Here is a 22,485-nt window from a genome sequence, read left to right as displayed (position 1 = left end):
AATATTCTTAAAGTAAGTGTGGTCTTTACCTAACAAATATCCAATCATTGGATTAGAGAGATCTTTTTAATTGCCACACCAATTTAACCCAGCCAATCTTTATCTTAAAAAATGCATCATGAGATGGATCCTCTCTGCTTCTTTTGTGGAGTGGAAGATAAGGGGGGGGGGGGGGGGTGTCCATGTAGCCTCCTTTTGGAAGAAATTTTGTATGTCTCTGTCTTAAACTATTTTTCTTTAGTGTTTAAGGATGTCTTATTTGGTAACAATAATCTAAAAGACAAGTATTTTTCTAATAAATCTATTTATTTTCCTAGCTAAGTTTTTAAAACATAAATTCACATTTTTGTCTGTTAAACCTCTATATATTATTTTCTGTAAAGACTTGAAATATTATCTCTTCTTCCAGCAATGTCAAAGCCTTAAAATCCTACACATTGTTTTTTTTTTTTTTTTTTTATAATGTGCTATTGACTGTGTTGTATTTATAAGTGAGGCAGGGATTTAGCAAAGCTTTTTGTTTTTTCTTTTCTTGCTTTCACCTTGAATTTAATTTACTTTATATTATATATTACCCCTGGCGAAATGTTGTTGTTTTTTTTGTTTTTCTTCCTGGTTCTTTGTATATTGTTTAAGCAGTCTGTTTTGAGCCATTTATGTGTGTATTTACCTGAATATGTTTAAAAAAAAAACAACAACACCAAAAAGAAACATGTAATTTTAACCAAGAATATTCAGAATAAGTCAACAAAACTAAACTGAAAATCACCACAGTACACAAATATTTATTAGGCCTAACTACAATAAATAAGGTGAAGTAGAGTAAATTAAAGAAAGGCACAAAGTTGTAAAATTAAAATAAAACAAGTTGTAATTAAGAAAAAAAAAGCAATAATAGACATATAAATTAGATATGTAAAATTTGATAAATATTTTTTTAAATACCTGAATGAACACTAAACAAAAACAAATCCAAAATATGAAATATTAATAAATATTAAAATATTAAAGTAACAAAATCTTGAGATAAACATTTTGAGAATTTAGAGATTGATTTCGATCTAAAGAGCTGTTTTATGTTTTGATTAAATTATTATGATTTGATTATATTGACTAATAAGATTAATTTATGACGTCAGATTGCTGTCAAAATATTTGCTTTTAAAAGTATTTGAAGCATTTCCATCAATGGCCTGTAGATGGAACTTTGTGCATAGCCTACAGTATATAAAGGATTCAACTTGATTATTAAACAACATGACTTTGCCATCTATGGTTTATCATCATCCTACCTTTCTGTACCTCCCACAGTGATTTAAATAAAAAAAAGCATAATTAAAAATAACACCAAAGCACATAAAACTTTCACTTCATGACTCAGGCAATAAATCTAAGTCTGAAGGCATTGCTTCCTTAACCTCAAACAAAAGGCAGAAGTAGGAGGAGAACTATAATGGTTCATAGCACACCTCCTACACTTGGACAGAAGCTCAGAGCAGATGCTGAGGGTTTACATCCACCAACATGATTCTCCACTGGACAAAGATGCTTACAGGAATTCTTCTTCAGGTCAGACATGAATCAGGATTCATTTCCCCTCAGCTCAAATTCATCGGTCACACTTTACAGTATTATGCTTCTGAATTGCATGTCTCTTAGTAGACGGCTCTCTTTCATTATTTCACCACAGACGCTGTCACTGTGCCAGACATCATTAATCTTCAGGCTCTGGACATGTGGAGACTGGAGATGGAGTGGATGATGAATCCGATTGAAGAACAAAGAAATCAAACCTATGAAATACAAGTTGGACGCACAACAAACATGGATATTGTGGACAGCGTGTGTGAAACACATCATTCCTCAGCTCCTATCACATTATCACCTGATTTCTGAATTTTGCACTAACTGTTTACAGTCTCGTCCACAGATGAATGTTAGCAGGAGAACACTGGAAGCTGTTCACACACTGGTTTGGACCTCACAGCTCCCGCTGAACTGTGTCGATCACTCTGTTAGAATAAGACTCATCTCTGAGGCTTCAGCATCCAGCTCCTGGAGTTCATGGAAAACCATCTCTGGTAGGAGATTTAAAGTTCATTTCAACAGTACAAGAACAAAGATCTCCATAAAAATAGTGGGGTTCAGAATTTTGGAAACATTATGATTTTTAAATGTTTCTGATGAAGTCTCTTAAACTCACCAAGGCTGCATTTATTTGATTAAAAATACATGTGTAAATGTAACGTGAAATATGATGACAAATTGAAATATTTTCTATTTGAATATATCTAAAATGTAATTCTTCCTGTGATCAAAGCTGAATTGCAAGCATCATTACTGCAGTCTTCAATGTGACATGATCCTTCAGAAGTCATTCTAAAATGCTGATGTGTGTGTGTGATATAATCACATGACCCTGGACCACAAAACCAGAATTATGAGTCAGTTTTTCAAGATTGAGATTTATCATCTGAAAGCTGAATGTAAAAAAAAAAAAAACTTTTCATTGATGTATTGTTTGTTAATTCAATATTTGGCAGAGATACAACTATTTTAAAATCTGGAATCTGAGGGTGCAAAAAATGTAAATATTGAGAAAATCGCCTTTAAAGTTGTCCAAAAGTTCTTAGCAATGCATAATATTAATCAAAAATCAAGTTGTGATATATTTACGGTAGCAAATTAACTAAATATCTTCTAAAAATATGATCTTAATGTTCTAATGATTTTTGGCATGAAAGAAAAATCTATAATTTTGACCCATACAAACATCCCTGTGCAACTTACGACGGTTTTGTGCTCCAGGGTCACATATTGTAATGCACTGTACACAACTTCCTCTTTTCACCCAACTGTCACTGATGAAAGTGCAATTCTGCGAGCTGGTCAACCAGCCTCAGCAGCTAAACAATACCAGCTTGGGCCAGTGAACGACCACCAAACTATAGCTACAGCAGAGAAAACAAGCTTAAAAAACCTTAGCAATCACACCTAATCACACCCTGACAACCAGTCACATGACCGTAGCATTGTGTTGATGGTTTCTGCACATTCACAACACCAGGAGTGGTTGGATATTTATTCATATTTACTCATTTTCTTGTAGGGGAGATAAGCTTAGCCCACAATCAAATCAAGCTGTTTCTAGATGACCAGGTGCTACGTGAGGGGTCTACGGTGATGTTCTGCTGCATTTATCCCACAGACACACACATCACCTCTATGTACTACAACAACACTGAATATCACGTCATCAACATAAGTCCACGGGTCAAAGCCATTCGAGTGGAAAACATCAACGCCACAAATCATTTCGGTGTCAACTTCTACTGCGACGTGAGCGGAGATGTAGCCTATAACATTGTCAGCTGTGATTCCCATTGTCCAACACAATTCAAATAGGGGAGAGCGGGGCACAAAGTTACACTTTTTGACTTTTTCAGTTTGTCTACATCCACACAGGGTTTAGAATAGCATTTTGTTATCCATAGTAATTTTACACTTGTTTAGTACAAATATGTCACTTTATTTCATAATTACAGTTTTTACTTTTATCTTTATCTAACCTCAAAAAAGGGTAGTGAAATGTGACAACATGCCCCATAGGTGGGGGTACATTACAACATCTTGTTATGTGACCATATGACAGCCTAAAATGTTACCTGATCGACTGAAAAAAATATATACATGACCAACTAAAAAGTTTTGTTAATAAAATAATATTTGTTTTTCAAATAAAATAATGGCGTTTTTTAATAATTAAAAATAATATGATTTTAGATTTTGACAATGAACAGATTGCATTCAATGTTTGGGAGGACCTAGATAAATGAGAAAAAAAATGCTTTACATTGAAATAACTTAAATAAATAATGAAATAATAATGTCTAAACATTAAACATTGAGTGTCAGTGTTTATTCACCTGTTTCTCGTTACATCACTAATGTTATAGAATAACACATTTGTAATGCAGTGTTAGTGCCCCATCTGCAGAAGAGGAATTTAAAACTGGTTAGTGTCTTCTGCTAGTTATCAAAGCATTAAAAACCATCTGAACTGATAAATAACAGATTAGAGGTTAAAATAATAACAGATTTGTCTCATTTTAAATGAATAATAAAAACTGAGATGAAAAATTTACTTAAACCAGAATTAAAATTTTACTACAGTCAAATAAATGTTGAAAAACATTTTCCACTGAATTAAAAAGTACAAGAAAAACACGCTATAGTAATCCATTATAAATGTTTACTTCTAAGCATGATGGGAAGTTTCTGCTAAACCTTGTCCAGTTCCTCCTGAGAAACCATTGGATTTTAGATGCAAGACTGAAAACATGAGACTCGTGCGCTGCTCGTGGAAGATACACAGAGCCCCTAACCTAACAGGCGACCAGAGAAGGAAGTACACATTACTAATCAGGTTAGTCTGATTTTGGGCCTGTCTGACATTTGCGATCTCTGCACTTGACCACTTGTTTACTTACATTATGTATTTCCTTTATTTGGCCCAAGTGTTCAAATGGGCATCAAGACCAGTATGACAGTTTGACAAGTATGGTCAAATTCACACTCATTAGGAGTTCAATCTAACGGCATTTTCTCATTATGTTCAGTGACTCCAAGGCTGTCAGCTGTGATGTGGAGAGCACATCCTGTGCCTTTGATGTCATCCAACAGCAGATCACCTACAACACCACATTACTTGTGACAAATAGTTTGGGGCAAGAGAGCGAGACCTACATATTCAATATCACAGACAGAGGTGAATATGAATCATTTTTTGTGAAGACTAAAATCATAGCAGCCAGTGCTCTACTCTACTATAGCCAAAAATATATATATATTTTCTGTTTTGTTTTTTTTTTCTTTGATGACTCCCCTCATCCCCTGAGGTAACAACAACTATATTGAAGGACTTTTATATACAGCATTCAACAGGCAACCTTATTAATAAATCATTTTATTAGTTTGTGGATTTGCTTGAGCTAGAAATAAATACTGAACATAAATAAAATGTGCAAAAGGATTTTGAAAAAATACCCTTAGAAAGAGCTACTGCATTACTGCATTCAAACTTCCAAACTGACTCAAATGATTCGCGAACCCGCTACGAACTCCAGATCTGATTCAAATGATTCGCGTTCCCCAAACTGACTCAAATGATTCGCGAATCCGCTTTGAACTCCCGAATTGTCTCAAATGATTCGCGATCCCACTCCGAACTCCCCAACCTATTCAAATGATTCGCGAACTGACTCAAATGATTCGCGAACCCGCTTTGCACTCACGAACTGACTCAAATGATTCGCAAACCCGCTACAAACTCCCGAACTGATTCAAATGATTCGCGAACCTTATACGAACTCTCAAATCGATTCAAATAATCCGCGAAGCCGCTCCGAACTCCCGAATTGATTCAAATTATTTGCAATCCCCAAATTGACTCAATGATTCGCGAACCCGCTCCGAACTCCCGAACTGACTCAAATGATTCGCGATCCCGCTACGAACTCCCCAACTGACTCAAATGATTCTCAAACCCACTCCGAACTCTCGAATTGATTCAAATGATCCGCGAAGCTGCTCCGAACTCCCTCAAATGATTCGCGATCCCGCTCCGAACTCCCAAACTGGTTCAAATGATTCACGCTCCATACTCCGAACTATGAAGAATTAGGAAGCGTGCATTGTGAAGTGCGCTCTGAAAAGCGGCAGTGAATGCAAAGGATTAAAACCTCTATTAAAACAGATGTCCAAATGAACGTACCTGTACGCTAAAAGCACATTCTGGGCGCAGGGAGAGGTGGTGATACGCTCAAGAGCTATATTTGGAAGTGGCGGTACTGAGTACCAGTGCGTACCGGCCCACTTAAAGCACTGATAGCAGCTTTGAAGATCATAAACAAGAGGTTGTAAGTTGAAACCCTATCACCATCATACCAAAGATAATTTAAATCAGGGACATTGTCCTTATAAAAAGTGCAATGCAAGTTGCTTTAAATAATAGTGTAACATCAAAATGAATAATGACAAAAAACATTTCTCATTCATTTGATCTCAAAAATTCAGTTGTTCCAGTCCCTGAGGATCTTCAAGTGACTGAAGATGTGTTTGATTCATTGGTGATCTTACAGCTGGATGGGAGTTTCGAAGGACTTCCGTTGATTTGCCAGATTGAACTTGAACCAGGAGGGATAAAACAGGTAATGCATCACATTAAACGTAGCCCAAAATGAAAATTTGCTGACAATTTAACCCTCAGGCCATCCAAGATGTAGACGAGTTTGTTGTTCTTCGTAACATTTGTAGCATTTGATCACTTGCTCACCATTGGATCCTCTGCAGTGAATGGGTGCCATCAGAATGAAATTCCAAACAGCTGATAAAAACATCACAAAAATCCATTCAAGCAATTAGTGTCTTGTTTAGTGAAAAGCTGTGTTTGTAAGAAACAAATCCCGCACTAAGAAGTTTTTAACTGTGGTTGCTGAGGCCTCTATCCACAATATTGCTATCTTCTCTGAATCAGGAGAGAAATATGCACAGATCAAGCACAGTCAAATGGTTCTAAATGGATCAAAAGAAATATATAAGAGGAAGGACATGTTATTATGGATTATGATCTTGTATTTTGACCAGAAGCAACAGTTTAAAGTTGGAGTTGAAATGTTTCTTACAAACATGCAGTTTCAATTCACAAAATGTTAACTAATGGACTGGATTTGTGTGGAGCACTGGCGGCACCCATTCACTGCAGAGGATCTATTAGCAAGCAAGTTATGTACTGATAAATGTATCCAAATCTATTGTTTTATTTTATTGTTTATATTGTTTTATTTAACAATTTTATTGTTTTTAGAAGAAAAAAAACCCACATCTACATCTTGGAGGGCCTCACAGTGGGTACATTTTCAGCAAAAGCTGTTTTTACTGTTGCATAACATATTTTTATATTTCCAAATAATGCGATAGCAGAAATACGACAAGAGGGAGTTTCATAAGCTTGATTAACAGTGTAAAATCTCTCATCAAAGGACTTGCCATATCAGACAAAATGAACTTTACAGAAGTGCTGAAGCACATCCTGTGTTCAAGTGTTGTTGTTGTCTTACAGGTTTTAGATAAGAATGGATCTGACTCAATACAGTCTTACACATTTAGACTGCAGCACCTGAAGCCCAGCACGCAGTACTTTGTTAGGGGGCGCTGTGCAGTACAGGGGAACGACTGGGGCCGATGGACAACACAAAGACAATTTATCACAGGCAAGCAAAGGGTCATGGGAGAATTTAAAATAAACACTCAGAAGACCACTGCAAGTTAATGCAAAAAATAGATATTATATTATTCTTTTTTTCCTGCAGTGCCACTAGTGACCATAGATCTGTGGAGACAAATCAGGGACCATCCTAATCGCACCGTCACACTCCTGTGGAAAATTGTAAGTTTATGTTTTTGAAATTCTTCAACCTTATCATTTTCGCCATACATAGTGGTATAGTAATTGACTCCATTTGGTTTTGTTTGGCTAAGAAAAAGAATCAATGTACATAATGCGTTCATGCATTACTATGGTGGTAACAAATCTCAGCACTCAAGGGGTCTTATTATTCAGGTATTTATAATTAAATTATGAACAGATTTCAAATGAAATGTTTTGCCTTTTTTAAAAATAAAAATGTAATCAGATCAGAGCACATATCTTAGTGCTACCACTAGAGGGTGTGCGACGTCAATATTTGATTGAAATGTCGCCACGATCTGCTTTTGAAGAAATAGCATAGTATCGTGCTACAGGTGCATATTCTGTCAGTTGCAGTTTTAGTGCCTCCATCTGACTATACTATACAACGTTACATACTTGCACTGCATTTTTTTCGCAATCACATAAGTACATTATTTGCATGTGCTTTAAAGCCTTGTTGATTAAACATTTAATTTGTGCATACACCTGAAGCGCGCACACATACACACACACAAAAAAAATCCGGTGAAACTGCGCCTGGTTACTGGACTAAGTTATCTTTCAGGTCTGATTGTGCTAATACTGTCAAAAACAGGTTTACATATAAACAGAGTTGGTTATGTCTAAAGTGAAAGTTAAAGCTGCAGTAGGTAACTTTTGTAAATATATATTTTTTACATATTTGTTAAACCTGTCATTATGTCCTGACAATAGAATATGAGACAGATAATCTGTGAAAAAATCAAGCTCCTCTGGCTCCTCCCAGTGTCCTATTGCCATTTGCAGAAATGCATCGCTCCCGGTAAGAAACAACCAATCAGAGCTGCGGTCCGTAACTTTGTTTATGTTCAAAATGTAGAAAAATGTATATAATAAGCGAGTACACCATGAATCCATTTTCCAAACCGTGTTTTTGGCTTGTCCTGAATCACTAGGGTGCACCTATAATAAGTGTTTATATTCGGACTATTTTAGATTGCTTCTGGCGTACCGCGGCGGAGTAACCCAGTACCTTTGTGATTCTTCATAGACATAAACACAGAGAAGTAGTTCCGGCTACGATGTTCTTCCGCAAGACGCAAGCAGTTCTGTTTATTAACCGCTAGAGCGTCAAAAGTTCCCTACCGCAGCTTTAAATATATTTAATTTTAACGAATAAACTATTTTAATAGTTTTAGTTAACAATGACTAAACTGCTTTAAATTGAGAACATCACCATAAAGATACTGCTATAAGAGAAAAATCCAACCTTTTAAGTACATTACTTTGGTGGTGAAACAAAAATCACACATTTAAGAAAAAAAAAAACTTTAAATCATGTGTCCCACAATTATTGGCACCCCTGATGTTAATACTTTGTACAACCCCCTTTTGCCAACAAGACATCCCTTAATCTCCTCCTATAACATTTCACAACTTGGAGAACACAGAGAGAGGGATCTTTGACCATTCTTCTTTGCACAATCTTTCTAGATCATCGAGTGTCCTGGGTCCTCTCTTATGCACTCTCCTCTTTAGCTCGCCCCACAGGTTTTCGATTGGGTTGAGGTCTAGGGACTGAGATGGCCATGGGAGGACCTTGAGTTTGTGACTGCTGAACCATTTTTGTGTAGATTTTGCCACATGTTTTGGATCATTATCCTGCCGAAAGACCCAATGACGACCCATCTTCAGCTTTGTGGCAGAGGCCATCAGGTTTTTATTTAAAATGTCCTGGTAGTTCAAAGCATTCATAATGCCATGCACCCTAACAAGGTTCCCAGGGCCTTTGGAAGAGAAACAGCCCCACAGCATCACAGATCCTCCACCATACTTCACGGTGGGCATGAGGTGCTTTTCGGCATACTCATCTTTTGTTTTACGCCAGACCCACTTAGAGTGTTTGTTGCCAAAAAGCTCAATCTTAGTCTCATCTGACCAAAGCACATGATCCCAGTTGAAGTCCCAGGGTCGCTCAGCAAAATCCAGACGTTTACGTTTGTGTGTGTTCGTGAGAAAAGGCTTTTTCCTTGCATGTCTCCCAAACAGCTTGTTGGCATGTAGAGAGCGTCTGATGGCTGTTTTGGAGACTTTGTGACCCCAAGATGCCACTCTTTGATGCAATTCTGTGTCCGTGAGCTTAGGACTTTTTTTTACTTCTCTTACCGTCCTCCTCACTTTGCGTTGTGGCAAGATAAACTTGGGACCTCTTCCAGCCTTGTTTGTCAGTGTTCCAGTTGTTTTAAACTTCTTAATGATTCCTCTGAGCGGAGTATAGATACGGGCAAATTAAGGCGAGTGGCTATTTTCTTGTAGCCATTGCCTGACTTATGAAGGTCGACACACATCTGCCTTACTTGAATTGTGTGTTCTCTTTTCTTTGCCATGTAGACAAATGGGTAAGAGAATTAGGCCTCTGTGTCACGTCATATTTATACCCCGGGTCATGAATTACTAATTAAAAGTTCCTAGATACCCTGACCAACTTTAGCAACTACAGAAAAACATATTTAAAAAAAAAATCTATTTTTTTTTCTAAATGTGTGATTTGTTTTTTACCACCAAAGTAATGTACTTAAATAAAAGGTTGGATTTTTCTCCTTTTTTTTTGCATTTAGGTTCTATGTTGTTTAAAAAAAAGGGAGAATTTTTAGAAGTCCATGACCACATCTTAAACAGGGGTGCCAATAATTGTGGAGGGCACTGTATATATATATATATATATATGATATATGTGGATATATTACGTGCAGCCGAATCACAGCTGTACTGATATGCAGCCAAAAAAAAGAAGATAGCAACACAAACATTTGTACAAGCAATTAACACAGTTCACTCTTCCTCAGGCCACCAGTGACTCAGACTTATATATTGAAGCCTATGAGGTGTGTGTGAGCTACAGAAACACAGAGAGGAGTGTGTGCATGAACATCACACACACACACAGATGAAACTAACCAGAGAAGTCAATATGAGTGACATCACCGTGAGGGCCATCATTCAGTCTGGCTTATCTGAACCAGCCAGCATCTCTATTCCTTTAACAAGTAGGGTTGTCAAACCTCATGCTTCCTCATACTCAACATTAAAGTGTTTTCTGTGGTTCTCTTTAGAACGTCAGATAAGTGACTGTTGTTTCTAGTGCAGACAGCATGCTGATGGAGAAGAGGATTATGGGTAATGAAAAGGGATTTCAGCTGACCTGGACGAGGGACTCAACCACCACATGTGGTTACATTGTAGAGTGGTGCATGCTGGGTGTTAAACTCCCCTGCAGCTTACAGTGGAGAAAGGTCCCAGCTAATCAGAGCTCCTTAAACCTGAACGCAGGTATGAAACTCTGTTTGTACATCATGCCATATTCTTACAAAACAAGATGCCATCAAAATAAAATAGTAACATGAATGTTTCTGGCTTTGTGACAGCGTTGCATATAAAAGCTATTTTCTTACATAGTGAGCAATCTAATTTGTCAGTGGTTCTCAACCTTTTTTTACTCAGGGGACCCTGAACATCCACACTGATATATGGTCCCATGACGGGTCACTTTCTTGAGAAGTATAACGTTTAAGGATTTTAACAAATATTCATAATTTCATACTGAGCTTGGGATAACTAGTACACTATAAAAATATAGTTATTTAAGAGTAAATTACTGTAAAAGTGATATTGTAAAAACCTGTTAATTGGTTAATGATAAGTTCCCTTTAGATACTGTAATAACTGTAACTGTAATAACTAGCTGGACATTTCATGTAATATTACAGTAAAATACTGTTAGTCATAGTTTTGCAAGTGGAAAAGAACAACCCATATTTTAATTTACAGTGATAAAAAAAAAATGTATATGAATTTTTTACTGTGAATTAAAGTTGAACCCGTATAACCTAAATTGTTGTAACTTACTGTAAAGTTCTGCCATCCTAAACTGCCATTTTTTGTGTAACTATCACTCCCTTTTTATATATTTTATACATTTCCACGATTTTTCCAGGTCTGCAAGTCTTACTCCTAAAATTAGGCTATACCTGATATATCCAGGTTTTTGTAGACCAAGGGATCCTGGTTCTTCTTTTTAAAAAAAAGATAATTTTCTGGAATAACTTGTTCAAATTCACTATTAAACTGTATTTCTACAGGAGACTTTAAAGCAGGAGTTCTATATGAATTTGAAATCTACGGGTGTAGCACTGAGGTACATCGACGCCATGAGAAACAGATCGGATATTTAAAAGAACAGAGGAGTAAGGGTGCACACACACATCTATAGGACATTACAGTAGAGAACAAAACAGATGCTTATATTTTTGATTTAAGAGTGACACAGCTATTTGTAACTTGAATATGCAAGTCTTCCAGAGTCATTCTCTTCCAGTTATTTTACCTGTACAAAAGCAGCAGACTGAATTTTAATATCTTGTCATAATCATAAACACACTGGTTTGTGGCGCAATTAGTTTTACTGTTTACTGCACTTTGTTATTCTTCTAATAATTTAATAAATGGGAAGTTCCACGCATTTACAGAAAATTGCTCATTTCCGCTTTGCAAAATAAGGTGTTATATTGCAATGGAAATGCATCAAATTCACACCTTTAGTGAAGAGAGAAATTGAGAATCTGAATTGTGCAATATAACATTATTATTCTGAAATAAATCTTGCCACATATATTATGTGTGTTGTTCAGAGCCCAGGCAGCGCCCTACACTGGACTCTAGCCCAAATATAACATGGTCATTTGTAAACCTGAAATGGAGTTTCGACGAGAAGGATCCGAGTCACACTGGATTCATCACGGGATATGTGATTATGGTACAAGATGATTCAGAGGCTGCCTCCGTTCTTAGTAAGTCTTGGATTATTTTCCGACAAAGTCCCTTTCAAATAAGTCCCTCGGCACAGGCATCCAAAACCAAGTCTTCTTGACTATGGAAATCCAGAAATCGCAAAAACTGCTTGCAACACTCACATTTAAATATCTGGAATCAACAACATGCCCCATAAATGTTGTTTCTTCTTCTAAAATGGCATTAAAAAAGCTTTTATTTCAGGCTGGACCAGCCAATGCACATGTGCAGTCATATATACGTCTCAGGACACTTGCTGTTTCTATGCAAAAATGACTTTACCAAATTGGAATTGGCCCTTTCAGTAAACATTAATAAAAAAATTCTCAATATGATTTCAAATGTTATTTAGCAGTTATTTTAGTTTTGTTTTTTGGAGCAGTGAATCATGATGAAATAGATCCCCCATCGCTGTCTTTAAGCTCCCACTGTTTGTTCTGCCAGGTTTCTTCAGACAGTCAGTGGATGATCCTCACAGCAAGTCCTGGACGGTCAGTGGTCTCGAGGAGGACCGGCCGTACACTTTTCAGCTGGCAACGTGTACGTCTGCAGGCTGTGGACCGGAAACCACCGCCGTCTTCAGAACCAGAAAGAACTGTGAGCTCAGATACTGATTCAAACCAGATTCACACGCACAGATAATAATAGTCTGAGTGGGGTTTTATAATCGAAGACTTCTATCGTAACTACTTTTATTTTAAATGGACAGTTCGCCTGAATATGAAAATCTTGTCATCGTTTACTCAGCCTCGTCAGTCCAAACGTATCCGAGTTTCTTTGTGTTGAACATAAAAGAAGAAATTTCTGGAAATGTTGGGGTCCAAACAACATTGGACTCCACTGACTTTTATTGTACGAACAAATAGTTTTGAACTACATTTTTATTATTTTTGGATGAAGTCTGCTCACCCGAGGCTGCATTTATTTGATTAAAAATACAGTAAAAATAGCACAATTGTGAAATATTATTTAAACTTAAAATAAATGTTTTCTATTATAATATATTTTAATGCATAATTTATTTCGGTGATCAAAGCTGAATTTTCAGAATTTAACTCCAGTCTTCAGGGTCACATGATCCTTCAGAAATTATTCTAATACACTGATTTACTGCTCAGAATGCTTTATTTCGATATAAAATCTTGTTTGCATATTGACAGTGAATATTAAGAGTGGCCATGATGTTGAGTTATGATGTGTCCACAGTTTACCTGCTGACGGTCATGGTTGTGGTTCCTCTGCTGGTGTTGCTCGGATGTTGTGTTTGTCTGTGGTTGTACAGAGACCTGTAAGTGTGCTCATATACAGTTATGTGCTGTGAAAGGATGAACTGTTCTTCTCACCCGACGACGTTTTTCTTCACTGTTTCCAAAATAAGAGGACTTCCAGAAGAATCATTCGGCTTTCTGCACGTGAAAGCGCTGGACCTGGACGAAGATCTTTATAAAGTAATTCATTACACTGATGCTGTACAAGTGTTATTTTACTATAACCGAGATACTTTTTGTCATTTTTTATGTCAATCGTTTTTTAGTTATTGTATTTTCAGTTCATTTTTGTACATGAAGTCAAAACTACCAGTAAATGAAGTTGAGAAATGTTGAAATACAATTGTATAGCTAAAATAAAACCGTATAGTTCAGTTTTCATTTTAAATATTTTTATCAAATGTATTATTTCAGTTGTATTTAAGTTAACTATAATAAACCTGGTTAATGTATTAACTAACATGAGTTAATAGGGAGCAATATATTTTTTTACAACATTTAATATCCTTTGTCAGTGTCAATGCTAAAGGTTAAAATGAAAAGCTGTAGAATTAGTTCATTGTTAGTTCATGTTAGCTAACAGTTAACTAATGTTAAATTAAACGTCGTGGAGTGTTACATTGAAAAAATATGGTGTAGATAAAATTTTCACTACAATACAATTTCGTAAATGTCACAATTACATATTGGCAAGTAACATATTGAATTAACTGTAACAATGTTCTTTATGTTCTGTTCTTGTATTTTTGAGTGCTGTATTTTCACAGTTTTGACTCTTTTCTGTTCTTAAGGCGAGTGAAAAGATCCATACTCTGATGATAGAGGACTGTAAATGGTGTGAGGTCGAGATTTTAGACGTGCGACCCGTCACAACAGAGAAAACATGGCTGACAGGCGCAGAGGATCCGTGTTGTTCCTTGATTATTCCTGAAGTCACGCCACCATCCTGCCATCGTACCGCAGACCTCACAAACTTCACTCACGTGTCCTGTGTGCACCAAGATCTGCCTTCAGAGGAACTGCAGACGGAAGCCACAAAACAGGAGTCGCAGATCTCGGGCTTTTCGACTGACTATGTCACTTCCGTAGCCACGTAATTCCTGAAAACGCAGTTGCATACACACCAAAGCAAGCAAGCTAGCGCAGTCGATCTTATCGCAGAGATGTTCAGCACGATCACAACATCCTCATGTCACCAGCGTGTTGGTCAGGGCCCTGCTTCCTTCTGCAAAACAGCTTTTAAAAGACAAGAAGTATTGTGAAATGCAACTGCAGTATTGGGTGCTTGAGATTTTGCAATATCTGTCAGGTAGTTTATCTGGGTTTTGCATGTTATGCTAGACTTCTATGGGCAAAAACATTCAAAAAGTTCTCCTTCAAGAGCAAGATGTTTCTGGATGAGACATCTCTATTGTTCTTTATGGCAAACACTTTGCATTTTGTATCATTAACAATTTTTACAGTTTAGAACTTGCAATGTTAAAAATGTACATTACTGTTCAAAAGTTTAGGATTGGTATGATTTTTTTTTATATTATGCTCACAAATTAAAATCAAAATATACTAAAAAGTTTTTTTTTTTACATTTATGCTGCCAAGGCTGCATTTATGTTAACAAAAATATAGTATATTTGAAACTGTAATTTATTCCTGTGATGCATCAGCATCATTACTCCAGTCTTCAGTGTCACATGATCTTTCAGAAATCAGAAAGATTTCTCATCAACACTGAAGAATGTTGCTTCATATTTACGTGGAAACGAGGAAGCTTAAAAGAACAGCATTTTTTTCTGAAATTACATCATAAATATCTTCACTGACACTTTTAATCAATGTAATACATCCTTATCAAATAAAAGCATTTATGTCTTTCTTACTGACCACAAACCTTTGAATGCTAGTGTAGCGTAACATTACCAAGATTAATAAATGCTGTTTAATGCATATAATAACGCTGTTTAAGGTTCGTTATCAAACTGAACTCTTGAAGTAAATGTCACTACTTCACCACAAAGTGCATTTGACTATACATTGCATTAAAAATATTGCCTTTTTACATTTGAAATAAATGTTTCTACATAAAGTGGCTACTAATGCCTGCACATACATGACACAGATGCACTCATGAGTTTTCCTCTTTAATTATTTATCCCTTTGAGAAGACTGTAAGATTTTGCTGAAAGTGCCCAAAAACACACTGTACACACTTTACAAGAGAAACCACAACTCAAGCAGAAACACAAAAAAAAAGTCCCTTAAATAACACCATCTCTTGCAATATCATCTTTTAGGAAAAATATAAATATATATATTTTCGACATCTCTTTTCTGTCTCATGCCACTATGGTACAGATCCACAGCCCAGGCCGATCGGCCAATCAGATCGCGGTCAGTGGAAGGCAGTAGCAGCAGCTCTGAGACACATATGAACAAAAGGTCTAGCAGTTAATAAATAAGCAACGTGGTTTGTGTCAATTCAGCATGCAATCTGAAGAACAGGGAAGATGGATTCGATCAGTGCTTTGTGTGAACATCAGGAACACGTGGAGAACATTAAAAGAGACTACTACGATCGGTAGAAGAACTGAAGACCTCTGTGCCGGGGCTTTAACATGACAGAGGGTTCAGGGCAGGTTTGGTGTGCGTTTAAGAGAACAAATGCATTTGGAAAGATGGCAATATCTAGACAAACACGTCTAAGACAATACTTGAGCACTTTCTAAACCAGTGCTTAGGCATCTTAAAGAAATATTCCAGGTTCAGAACGAGTTTCACTATCAAGGGTGAATACTGTCGATTACAAGAGAAAATCATTCTGACCAGACCATCAGCTCCAATAGCAAACAAATAGACGTATATATTTGCCAGAAACAAAATTAAGGCAGTTTTCAGGACTATTATTGTCATGAAAATGCAATAACGGTAATCAGAAAAAAAGAGAGAAATAAGTATATTGTTTAAAAAAAAGGAAATTACACCTATTTTAGTTTTTTTTTTTTTTGACAATATGAAAATAAAGCAAATTTGCTCCCAAATTTCCATTTTAATTCCCCTTATACTAATTTGATTCTCATTATTGCTTTACAATTTTTGACAATTTCATCAGCATCAATGTAGTTCTACAAATACTACAATGATGTGTATAAATATATTACAAATTACTTCTTTTTCACATTATAATTATAAGAATTTGGAAGGAAAAGGTGCTTAAATTGACAAACATTTCAGAATAAAAAAACTAAAGTGTATGTATAAAAACAAAAAGTGTATATTTTATATAAAAGAAAATTCTGCCTGTATTTAGTTCTATTATAATTTTCAGTGTAACTTTACTGTCATTACAATGAAGCAAATTCTGCTCCCTAAAATGGTCAAATCCCATTATTATTCTCAAGTGATTTTCATACGTAATTTAAAGCAAGTAATTTTTTCAGTACACCAAATACTACCATGATGTGTATAAATACTTAGCAATTTTCACATTGCAATCTGATTATTTAATAGAAATGTGCTTAATTGTCACATAAATACATTATTGGTCCTAAAATGGGCTTAATTTTTAAATGCATGCTCAAAACGATTTTCTGTTGTAATCAACATCATACCAATGTATTGTACTATGACTTGTATTGAACTCCTATTCCTTCAAAGGTGCTTGATGATGCTTTTTATGAATCATATGTCAATAAAACGATACCCATGTATGATTAAGCTTCTCTTCTGGTTTAATTTCCTAAAGGTCTGAGTCCAAACTAACCGGTCAGCATCAGATCAGTGTATGGGGAGCATCAGACGAGTCTAGTAGGATATGGAGAATGAGTCTGTAAACGTTTCCTGCAGAAATCGAATAACCACTGTTCGCTGTTTTTCCATGAAGATATTTTGCATTGAGACTCAATTTTTATCATAAACTAGAACATTTCTCCCAGAATTCAGCTTTACAGTAATGATAAATGAGGTGAAATACAACCTGGGCCACTTTCATGAGATCCACCCTGGAATTGGTGCAAACATGAAACCAGCGAGTGTGTGTGTGTGTGTGTGTGTGTGTATCAGTGCTCACATGTGCTTCGTCTGTGTCTTTCAGAGGAGAATTTCCTGCGAGAGTATTTATTAGACGCTATGCGGATGTCAGATTTTCCAAAAATGTGTACAGATATCACAAACTAGGTTTTTTTCTGATTGTCTGGAGGTCATAAAAAAATCCAAACACACACGTACAAAAGAAAAGAAACTAATAAATAGTAAAAAATGTAATCAACGTGTCGCCCGTTCTTTCAGTTCTGGAAGTCCTAAATTCTTTAGTCCTTAAATCATTTGCGCTGAACTCTTTGTAGTGTTTGTGTGATATTTTGAAATATTGGGATTTGGTGGATATGTAGAAACACCAGTGCATCTGGCGCTCTTAAAGTGTAAACAGCTTTTTCAGTCAAATGGTTCTTTGCGAAGGCATCGCTCCGTATGTTAGGACCATGTGAAGCGCTCTGGTTCACCTGTATCACAGTCTGAAGACGTTATTTGGTAAACTGCTCCTCTTCAGAAACACTGTCTGAAGTCTGAAGGCTTGTTCCTGGAAGCGCCTCCTTCCTCGTCCTCCATGTGTGTCTGTCTTTGCCGTACGGGAGCTGAGATGATGGAGAATGGTGGCGAGGTGTTCAGGAAGCTGACGGAGGAATCAAGGCTCCTCAGTCTCCGCAGGAACAGGCTGCGATGGTTTATTCAGCACCGCTTCAGCTTCATCATACAGCTGGAGACAGAAACACAGTCAAACTCTTGTGTGGGAGACCGATACGGGTTTATCTGACTCAAAATTCACTGAAAAATATTTACATTTAGGCTACCAAAGCTCACTAGGGCTACATTTATTTGATCAAAAATACAGAAAAAAATAGTAATATTATTGAATATTTTTACAAATACAAAGAATTGTTTTCTATTTGAAAATAACTTATTGCTGTGATTTCAAAGCTGAATTTTCACATGATGAAGAGTCACATGATCTTTCAGAAATCGTTCTAATATGCTGATTTGCTGCTCAAGATTTATTTTTATTATCCATGTTAATATTTTTGTGGAAACAGTGATGCATTTTTTTTTCATGATTCTTTAATAAACAAAAGTTCAAAATTTACTTGAAACTGAAATCGGTCTTTAAAATGTCACTTTTGACCAAATTAATGCATCCTTGTTTTTAATGCAAAAATTTCATGGGAAAGTTGTAGTTGTTCTGTATTTTGTAGTGTTCAAATTTTATAGTATAATAAAAAAATATTTAAATATAAAAAAAAAAAATGTAAAAACTTATTTAATTTTAATTTGACACTAATATCTTTTTGCTTTATAAAACAAAAACAATACCAAATATTGTTCAGATGACTAAGTAATATTCTTATATTTATTACCACTTACTTTTATTTTATTAATTATTATCATTTATTTTACTCCATAAAATGTTGTCAAACTGAGTTTTTAATTCTGTATCTCCCTAGTATGGCTGAGAGTCTGTAAACAGATGTAAAAGTCACAAACTATGACCTTCTCTGAGCAATATTAACTCGGAGTCCTTTGGTTCAGTTGCTAGAGGAAGTATTTTGGTGGAGCTTTGTTATAAAGGCATTCATGAGAGACGCCGTACTGGAATGAACTGCACATCCTGGAAGAGCTCTTGGATGAAGCGGCGCGAGGCCAGACGAAACCTGCAGCTGGCCAGCAGGAAGGAGACCTCAGAGTACAGGCAGATGTCGTCAAAAGTGAACGCAAACTTCTCCTTTATCCTGCAGAGGGCAGCAGCGCGTCACACGGGCGTAAAGCAAACACTGAACACACACTCACACAATATTTCTCGCTTGTTCTTACGTCAGTAGTCCGGTTTCGTGTCCTTTGGTGCCGACTGAGGAGCTGAGGTTGATGACGAGTCGCAGAACCTCTTTCCTCAACAGAACTCTGCAGGCCGGGCCGTCCTCAGATATCGCCTTTCCACCTTCACAAACACAATCTTCATTGATTTTCATCTTTTGACTGTCCATTGACCTCTGATTTTATACTCAATCAAACGGTTTAGATTTACATTTTATTGTTAAGCCCTGCACGCTGTAGCTGACTTTAGCTTCTACTTGACTTGCAGGGGCTTTTGGTTTCCTAGAAATGAACAACTTAAGAGTCCATATCCGGGATATTTTTCACCATTCATTTTTGTTTAACACATGCTAAACGAATATCTACTAAAAAGTGGATAAACACCCCTTTTATACAATTTGTTACAAGTATTTGTTAAGTGTCAATTTTTTCGAAATTGAGATTTATACATCCTCTGAAAGTTGATGTATGGTTTGTTAAGGATCTGACAATATCTGGATTCTGAGGGTGCAGAAAATCTAAATACTGAGAAAATCACCTTTAAAGTTGTTCAAATGAATTCTTAGCAATGCATATTACTAATCAAAAATTAAGTTTTGATACATTTACAGTAGGAAATTTACTAAATATCTTCATGGAACATGATCTTTACTTAATATCCTAATGATTTTTGGCATAAAAGAAAATTCGATCATTTTGACCCATACAGTACATGTTTTTTTTTTGCTATTGCTTCAAATATACCCCAGAGACTAGTATAACAATGTAAAAAAAAAAAAAAAAAAAAAAAAAAAATGAAAAGAAAAACATTCTTATTTATTTAGTTTATTGATGCTTATAAAGATTTCTTAGTTTTTAAATTTAGTAAAACAAAAAACAGTATGAGATACTGTTCTGATATTATTATTATTTTATTGTTATCATTTTTGTATGTTTCTTATCATCACTAATACCACTTACATTACTGTTACTATTATTTGAATTAAATTGTTCCATATGCTGGGCTTGAAAAGTTCTAACTGTTCCATCTTATGCTGTTCCTGTGGAGAGTACAACAAAATTTAAAAAAAAAATGAAAAAAAAAAATAAGGAAAATTTCTTATTTATCTAGAAGAGAAACATGTCAGAATATACCTTGTATTTAATGTGACGCTAAAAAAACATTTTTTTTTTTATATATTTAAAAAATAATAAAATATACTATTCTGATAACTGTAGTTTAACTAATGTTCTTTTGTTTATTTGTATTATAAATTATTTATTTTTATTCATTTATTTATAGATTTTTTTTATTACACATGTTAGGATAGGATTTTTTTTTTTTTTCATTTAAAAATGAATCTAAAAAACATGTTCATTCTCCATAAAACGTCCATGGATTTCCAATGCACCAGTCAACGAATGGGTTGTGAGAAGTTGTGAAATCTGCAGCAGTGCTGTGCATTGATTGAAGTGGGTGTCATCCTCACCCAGTATGAGCTCTGTGCTGGGAGTGCTGCTGGCCGAACCCTGACTGACGGCCGCGTCGCTGCAGCCCGAGATCCCTGAGAACTTGGACTGTGTGACCACCTCCAGGTGATTGTGGGTAGGCTGGCCGTGCCACTGAGAGAAACCATCAGACAGATCTGCCGAAGAGCATGACAACAACAGATTAAACGACTCATCTTTTCTTAAGTCTGGGGGTTGAACCTAGAGCCTTGCTCACCTGTGCGAGTGTGTGTGTTGTTCAGGTGGCTGTGTGTGTGTGAGCCGAGGACGGTGAGAGCGCTGCAGTAGAGGCAGTTGTGCTCGGTGTGCTCCTGTAGACCTGCACTCTCATCGGCTCCCAGCAGCGGATGCTGATCTGAGCGGATGCTGTTCAACAGCTCCGTTATACTCATCTGCGGCTTTAGAGCAGGACCACGACACGCCTCTGAGGAACACACAAGAGACTTTTTCAATTAGAATTATATACACTGCCATTTTGAGGTCAGCAGGATTTTGGTGAAAGAAATGTGTCACAAATATAATGTCACAAAAGATTCTTTTGAACTCTGTATTCAATAAAGAATCCTGGAAAAACACATGACCATTTCCACAAAGATATTAAACATTGATAATAATAATAATATACATTTCTTAAGCAGCAAATCAGCAAATCAGAATGATTTCTGAAGGATCATGTGACACTGAAGACTGGAGGAATGATGCTGAAAATACAGCTGTGCATCACAGGAATGAATTACATTTGTAAAATACATTACACAGTTCCTTAAAATTGTAATAATATTTCATAACATGACTGATAATACTGTATTTGAAATCAGATTCTTCAAAAACAACAAATCTTACCAACCCTAAACTTTAGAATGGTACTGGATTTCTATTTAATTATTAAAATTACTATTACTACTACTACTGATAATAATAATAAGGGTGATGCAACAAGCAGTCATACCATCAGATTCCCCAAAAATAAATTTGGATGATTTTTCTCCAGCAGGGGGGCTTGTTATCTTCTGGAAATATGATGTTTCTTTAATCTAAAAATAAAGTAAAATATTATATGTAAACAAAAATATATACTCAATTAAAACACAGTAATTTACCCTACCTAAAAAATAAATAAATAAGTAGTTTTCTATAAAAACTTGAGCCAAGAACAGAACAGACTGTACCTGAAACATGTGGTTGATGTCCAGGGGCAGAGCCAGGCCGATGTAGTCCTCACTGCAGAAGAAGGTGGCGCTAGAGACCATGGAGCGCAGGGAAGAGGAGCGCTGCAGGGTCGAGTGACTGATCGGACTCAGCAAGTCCTCTTTATCCAGAGACGCAAAACTCAGAGCTTTCAAAAACCTGAGAGGAGAGCAGACACAAGCACACGCACTGCTAAACATTAATCCTAAACATTCACTTATATTAGTATGGTCAACAAACTGCTACTAATCAACACTCGTGTCCTGGACAGCCACCTTTATGCAGAAATTCATTCGAATCCTGCCACGAAGCTCCCAGCTGTAATTCTGAGTGAACACAAAGGCTGTGTCCCAATGCAAACTAAACAGGCCTAGTATCTAATATAGT

The 22,485-nt window shown here is 36.1% G+C and overlaps 1 protein-coding gene and 1 pseudogene across 2 annotated transcripts in view; one reads left to right on the top strand and one right to left on the bottom strand.

Annotated features, from left to right (window-relative positions):
* Positions 1–1,431: 1,431 nt before the first annotated feature.
* On the top strand, positions 1,432–15,126 carry LOC113072944 (leukemia inhibitory factor receptor-like; annotated as a pseudogene).
* A 565-nt stretch (positions 15,127–15,691) lies between these two features.
* Positions 15,692–22,485, bottom strand: part of LOC113072934 (rapamycin-insensitive companion of mTOR-like) — a 29,366-nt gene continuing 22,572 nt past the window's right edge. Inside the window, exons 32-38 of one of the 2 annotated variants that reach the window (XM_026245812.1) lie at positions 22,080–22,287; positions 21,860–21,944; positions 21,128–21,334; positions 20,892–21,047; positions 19,423–19,546; positions 19,202–19,340; positions 15,692–18,313 (exon numbers count right to left, since the gene is read on the bottom strand). In XM_026245812.1, coding sequence (XP_026101597.1) covers positions 18,242–18,313; positions 19,202–19,340; positions 19,423–19,546; positions 20,892–21,047; positions 21,128–21,334; positions 21,860–21,944; positions 22,080–22,287 — 991 coding nt within the window. In that variant the 3' untranslated portion in view covers positions 15,692–18,241. The remainder of the gene's footprint in view (positions 18,314–19,201; positions 19,341–19,422; positions 19,547–20,891; positions 21,048–21,127; positions 21,335–21,859; positions 21,945–22,079; positions 22,288–22,485) is intronic. The other variant, XM_026245815.1, reaches the window with a different exon arrangement.

The sequence above is a fragment of the Carassius auratus genome, chromosome 5, assembly GCF_003368295.1.
Source record: "Carassius auratus strain Wakin chromosome 5, ASM336829v1, whole genome shotgun sequence".
Classification (NCBI taxonomy): Eukaryota; Metazoa; Chordata; class Actinopteri; order Cypriniformes; family Cyprinidae; genus Carassius; species Carassius auratus.
The sequence above is the reverse complement of the archived record's forward strand: the minus strand, read 5'-3'. Positions and strand labels throughout refer to the sequence as shown.